The 6,283-nt window shown below is 39.5% G+C and overlaps 1 protein-coding gene across 17 annotated transcripts; it reads left to right on the top strand.

Annotated features, from left to right (window-relative positions):
• Window positions 1-2,501: 2,501 nt before the first annotated feature.
• Window positions 2,502-5,587, top strand: LOC125552688. Of its 17 annotated transcripts, none has more exons than XM_048716331.1 (7): window positions 2,519-2,625; window positions 3,570-3,639; window positions 3,724-3,801; window positions 3,898-3,999; window positions 4,083-4,597; window positions 4,737-4,839; window positions 5,369-5,587. In XM_048716331.1, exons 1-7 carry the CDS (start codon window positions 2,569-2,571, stop codon window positions 5,380-5,382), a joined length of 939 nt encoding a protein of 312 aa, XP_048572288.1. In that variant the 5' UTR covers window positions 2,519-2,568; the 3' UTR covers window positions 5,383-5,587. The 17 variants fall into 17 exon arrangements, 15 of the variants coding, with proteins under 15 accessions (XP_048572283.1, XP_048572285.1, XP_048572293.1 ...); XM_048716322.1 differs by having other exon boundaries at window positions 2,521-2,941; window positions 3,604-3,639; XM_048716329.1 differs by having other exon boundaries at window positions 2,521-2,941.
• The last annotated feature ends 696 nt before the right edge of the window (window positions 5,588-6,283 follow it).

Raw genomic sequence — 6,283 nt, 5'->3', positions numbered from 1 at the left:
TTCAAGTACACATTAAACATATTTAATATATATTGAATAATTTTTGAATATGCATTGAATATTTTCGTAAGATGGGTTGACCAGTACGCAAATACACATTGAACATTTTGTGTAATACTCTATATGCTGAATAAAAATCAAATACATAATTAACATTTTTAGTATACAATGAATATTTTTATAATACGTATTAAGCTTTTTTCTAATGTGTATTACAAAAATGTTTATTTTATATTAATAAAATGTTCATGGTATAGAAAAAAACTTAATATGTATTATAAAAATATTCATTGTATACTAAAAATGTTAATGATGTATTTGATTTTTATTCAGCATATAGAGTATTACACATGAACATTTTCTATACCATGAGCATTTTCTTAATATAAAATAAACATTTTTGTAATACACATTGGACATTTTTTTACACAGTGAACTTTTGTATTATACCAAAAATTTGAAAAAAAAAAAAAAGAAAAAAAATACAAATATAAATACAAATATAAATAAAAAATAGAAAAGAAAAAAAATGAAAAGAAAAGAAAAAAAATGAAAAATAAGAAATAGAAACAGAAAAAATGTAGAACCAGTGAAGCTCGACCTTGGGCTAACCCAAACTGGGCGTCGAGACTAGGCGCTTTCAGCGATGTCGTGGCTCCTTCATGCACGCACGCGTCAAAATAGGATCTGCCTAGACCTAGCGATTCGGCGAGATTGCAATGGAGGTCGGTGGACGTGTGGTCAAACTAGAAAGAATGAGAAGAGAAGTAGGGCTATATTTGCTCATGGGCTAATTTAGAGTGGTAGTATATTCAACCCAGTATTTAGAGGACCAGGCGACAAGTTCCGGGTCAACTGAATTTTGACTGTTTTCCAAACTGTTTGCAGAACTGAAGTGTATTCTTTACCAGGACCTTTTGATGAGTGAAGAAATTCAATTCCAATATGATTTATGTAGACAAACTAGACGTACATGGCCTCTTTCTCTATAAATGGATCTCCATCTGAGTCCAGGCCATCGGGTCTTCCTTGGATTGGATTATATTGGATCAGCGTCATTCTCGCACTAGAAGCTCCGGGTGAGTTTGTAGCCTGGGAGCGCCGATTACGGTTAGCTAGGGTTTGCTAGCTGGAAAATGTCGAATATATGAGGTTGCATTTAATTTTGATTGTATGATTAACATGATGACCCCCTATATATGTAGGTATAAACTACATGTTGATCTGGGACAAAGATGATGATGAGCTATGGCTCTATTCCTCCCACATGTGCGGAAACCACAAGACCTTAGATGGAGATGATCTATATATGTTCTTGGTTTAGGTATTCCCATGTCAGGATCTAGTATGCCTTGATAGCTACTCCTTCTCCCATGTGATTCCAGTATGCAGAACACCAATCTTTCCCTTGCGAGATTCTACATCAACGTGGCCGTCGGGTCTTCCTTGGATTGGGTTATACTGGATCGGTGTCGTCCTCGCACTAGAAGCCCCGGTGAGTTGGTAGCCCGGGAGTGTCAGTTATGGTTAGCTTGCTAGATTGGTTGATTAGCTAAGTTTTGCTAGTTAGAAAATGCCGAGCATATGTGGTGGCATTGAATTTTGGTTATATGATTAACATGATGACCCGTTATATATGTATGTATAAACTACTTGTTGAGCTGGGACAAAGATGATGATGAGATAGATGAGCTATGGCTCTATTCCCCCATCTGTGTGGAAACCATAAGACCTCCCATGAAGATGATCTATATATGTTCTTGGTGTAGGTATTTCCATCGGGACCTCCGTGCAACCACATGACGTCCCTGGCCATCGAGCCTTCTTTGGATTCGATTCTATTAGATCGACGGACTGGCCGATAAGAAGAAAGTGGTTTTCATCACGTCCTTCGTTTTCTTTACCATCTCCCGTCTTATCACCCCATCTCAAGATTGAAACGTGAGATCGGGACCGACATAGATCGATCGTCTCATCACCCCATATCTACTTATGTTTTTTTCTGCGCGAGTACAACACAATAGTTTTAAAGTGAGGGTGATATGAGGTTTCTGTCAATGAGTGTAGCACACACCACCTCCATTAGCCTTGCCGGCTCGGTGCCTCGTCTGTTGTTTTTGTGTTGACTGCGTAGTCTCCCCGCCATGACAACTGTCATGTACGATTGCCAACGACGAGGACATCTATCTCGGCCAGTCAGCGAAATAACCTTTTAATGAACAAATTTTAGTAATATTATTTTCAGCACCAGCTATATTCCATATTGATTCGATCTTTTTCCTAATTTATTTCACTATTCTAAATGTTCTCTTAAAAATTACTTTCTAAAATAATAATTAAGCATGTACTCTGCTCTATGGAAATAATGTTAACCTTTCTGCTAAAGCCCTGAGTTTCCCTTCAATTTTTTTAATTTCGCACCAAATAATTTGGTCGTGTCTTGCGCCAAAAAAATCTTAACCTCCCCGCTAAACACCCCTCATAAGTACCCCCGATTATTTCTCTTCACCATATCGTGAAGATTGGGTCTGAGCTCTCTCGTTCCGGTTCCTCCCTCCTCACGGCGTCATGACGGCGTCGACACCGCGGATCACAACGGAATCCATCGAACATACAGTCTATCAGGTTTTTCCTTTGTCCCAAATCTCCTCCTCGTAGATGTGCAGCGCAGCGCCCCCTTTCCATCGTAGAACTACCACGCCGCCGGCCGCCGTGCAGCACTCCTCGGTCTCGCCTCCGGCATGGCCGCCGGGATGCAATAGCCCGCCTCGCCTTCGTACTACAACAACCCCCGAGATGCCACATGCTCCCTCGCCGGCGGTGGCGGCGGCGCACACGCCGAGATGGGAGACGGTCGACCTGCTGTCGTCGATGCCGTCCACGGCCTCGGCCACGACGACCACGGCCATGCCCGGCGGCCGGGACCACAACCACGACTCCGGTATTTCTGTATTTTGGAGTGTTATGCGTAGTCTGATGGTGCCTAGTCTAATGGTGGAATTAGTGGCGGCTCCAGGAATTTGCTTCTGGGTATTCATGTGTATTCATTTTGCCAAAATCATTGTTGTTTTTCAGAAATTGTCACTGTTTTACCAAAATCAACACTGTTTTGTAAAAATCATGGGTATGCACATGAAGACCCAAGAATACCCCTAGCGCCGCCCCTGGGTGGAATTGTGTGTGCTATTACTGTTCCAGAATGTGCCTGTATTGTTCTTACCAAGTTTTCTGAAGCATACCACATTCAGGCAAGACTGAAGCATACTGCCACATTCTGCTTATTTAACCATGGTAGTAGACTACTAGTAGTTTGCTTACCACATTCAGGCTAGATTACTGCATGTGTATGCATTTGGGAGTAGCCTTGTCAGGATGCTAATTGGTGTGTCATGTCTATGCTTCAGAGCTTCAGTATAGACTTGATTATATGTGCTCTGCTTTGATCTTTAACGCCTAGCTTTTAATTTCTAAATCAAAATCATAGACATATGCTATGCTAAAAGACTTCTGTTTTGCATGCTCCTGTTCCGCACGGTATAACACAATCTGATTTCATTTAATCTTTTAAGCCTTTCTGCAAGGTACACAACTTGCTCGCTACAGAGGAAAGAGATGATGCACATTACTCCTTTCTGCAAGGTACACAACATCCTTAAATCTTAATCACTTATCTAAATGGTGCAAATTGATAATGCTAAGTCCCTTACTTGTTTTTGTGTTCAGTAAAGAAAGGATATGTTCTCATAACAAGGATGGAAAGTATAACGTCCTACAAAAACCAATATGGACAACACAGATCTGGTCAAATGTTTATGACATTTAAGCTACCTCTAACATTTGCTATAATACGGAAAATCCTGGATCGCTTAATCTTCAAAACTGTTAATTCTTTTACAGGAACTCAAGAACAACTTGGTACTCATGTAGCTGCTAATGACATGTGTGCACTGGATGAATGGCCATCCCATGCTCGCCGCAACCGTGCACAACTATGGAATGGTATTTTTTTTAATATTTGTGTCCTTGTTTCTTACAATGTAATACTGATTACTGCAATAATTCTTGTATGGTTTGGTTTGTAGAAAGTGATGGACAGAATAAGAAAGGGCGAGGTGTACTTTTCGTATTTAGGACAAAGCATTTAAAGAGGTTCAAAACAAAGAAAATGAAACTGAAGGTCCAGTTTCCAGTGAACATAGAAGCAATATTTTCCAGACCGCATAGAAAGGCACTCCGCAATGCAACTCATCACAGCCTCATGGGTATGGATACATGGCCAAACCACCAAGTGGTTCTGAAAAGGATTAAATCACAATTTGAAGAGCAAGCACGTGCTACAGCAGAGATCCAAAAGGTAAACTCTGAGCTCAGCCATCAGGTCACCGAATTACAAGATCAATTACAAGCTGAACGTGAAAGCACACAAGAGAGGATTAACTTCGAGCGTGCTGAGAGAGAAAACCTTGAGGAGAGCTTAAAAGAAGAGCATGCTGATATGGAAAGATTGTTGGAAGAGGAGCGAAGATCAACATTGAAATTTGAGAAAAACATGATGGCAAAGTTTGCACAGTTATCCCAACATACACAAACACATCAGGTGATTAGTCATATGCTTGCAAATTTGTAAGATTTATTTTGCTTTCTTCATTGCTAAAAGTGCACTTCTATTTGCAGATGAATAAGAAAAGGACTAACAAAGAATTAGTAATCCAAACTTGCAAAATACTCTTTTACAGACCGCTAGTACTACTGGGACTCTAGGTACAAGGCACAATGTAATTGCTCCCAATACGCTCATACAAGCTGCAACAATTCGAATGTTTCGAGCAATGGTAAGTGGTAAGTCACAAGCTTGGTTTGTCTTCATGTTGACCTTTATTTGATATGCAAATAGCATTCATAATGTGCAATTGTCTGCTTGCTTGCACTACTGTATTTTGTTGTTGTTGAAGCACATAAAGTAGGGAAGCCAGAAATAGAACAGTTTTCTCACCATTAGTAATTGTGAACTTGCGCCAGCATGTAGGTGTTTCGGAGAAGTTTAGATGTTTTATTAATTTATTTAGGTAATTATTCTAGTGTTTGAACTACAAATTCTTTTGTGAAATTATCCAATTCTTTTTGCATAGCACCTGATTGTTAATGGAGTGGTACATCAGGCACAAGCATTTTCTTGCTAGTTGTTGTAGTCATAACAATTGGGCAGAAATGTACTATGCATGCATGAATATAGTAATTATACAATTGTCATGACAATGGTTATATCTTTATGCTAATTAGTTGTTGTGTTGTTTCTTTCTTTCTTGACTAATTATTTTCTATTTTCAGTTAACTTGAGCTAACTAAAATTTTGATTTCTTCATTGCAGGATCCAAAGATTAACTAGAATGTACTCTAGACCATGGACAATTTACTCTTCACTCTTAATTAGGTTGGCACATTCAGTATGTTGAATGTGTGCTAAATTATATTTCAGTTTCATTTGATGGATATTGGCTATGCAAATATTGATATTGTATGAATGTACATCATATATGTATTATCTGAATCATGTAATTGAATGCATGTATATTTTTTTTGGTTGCAATAGGCTATTGCCACAACCTATTTCTGGTTGGAACATGGTGGCACAATGAAGAATGTTGCGTTGCATCAAATCTTAGTTGCCACACCGACCTATTTTGTTGCACTAGGCTATTGCGACAGTACACTTTATATTATTGCAATAACTTATCACTACAAACAGGCAGTCCATTGAGATAACTACTTGTCGCCACCAATTCAGTTTTGTTGGAATAGTCCTTTCGCCACGAAAAGTCTGTATTGTCGCAACAGCCTCTCACCACAAATGTCTTGTCTGTTGTGACAACTATTTATCACCACCAAAATGATTATGCTGCAATTTTAGTATCACCACGTCCGGAGAGTCGTGGCCTTGGTATTGCCACAATTGACTATTACCACGAATGAGCATGCGCCACGAGAAAAGAGTTGTTGGCATAGGTTATTGCCACAAATCCCGGCACGATTTAGCACCTGTTGCATTAAGCTATCGCCACAAACAAAATTGTGGCATAAAAATGCGAGCTGCCATGAGGTAAAATGTGGCAGTTTGTCGCATGGTTGTTGCAATAGCACACTTTCTTGCCACGTTTATTTTTTGTGGCAATAACCTATTACCATGTGTCCTGTCGCAACGGCTGGCAACAAACATCATGTTGTGGCAATAGGTACCTACTGCGACAATTGGGCACTTATTGCGACGAATGATTTTGTTGCAATA

Source organism: Triticum urartu, chromosome 4 (genome assembly GCF_003073215.2).
Source record: "Triticum urartu cultivar G1812 chromosome 4, Tu2.1, whole genome shotgun sequence".
Taxonomy (NCBI): Eukaryota; Viridiplantae; Streptophyta; class Magnoliopsida; order Poales; family Poaceae; genus Triticum; species Triticum urartu.
Note: the sequence above shows the minus strand (reverse complement) of the source record. Positions and strands in the feature narration are given on the sequence as shown.

Coding starts and splice junctions, on each gene's coding strand:
- LOC125552688 (XM_048716319.1), top strand. CDS start 2,659: ATGTGCAGCGCAGCGCCCCCTTTCCATCGTAGAACTACCACGCCGCCG. Junction 2,942..3,603: donor GGACCACAACCACGACTCCG/GTATTTCTGTAT, acceptor TGCTCGCTACAG/AGGAAAGAGATGATGCACAT. Junction 4,000..4,082: donor CCGTGCACAACTATGGAATG/GTATTTTTTTTA, acceptor TTTGGTTTGTAG/AAAGTGATGGACAGAATAAG.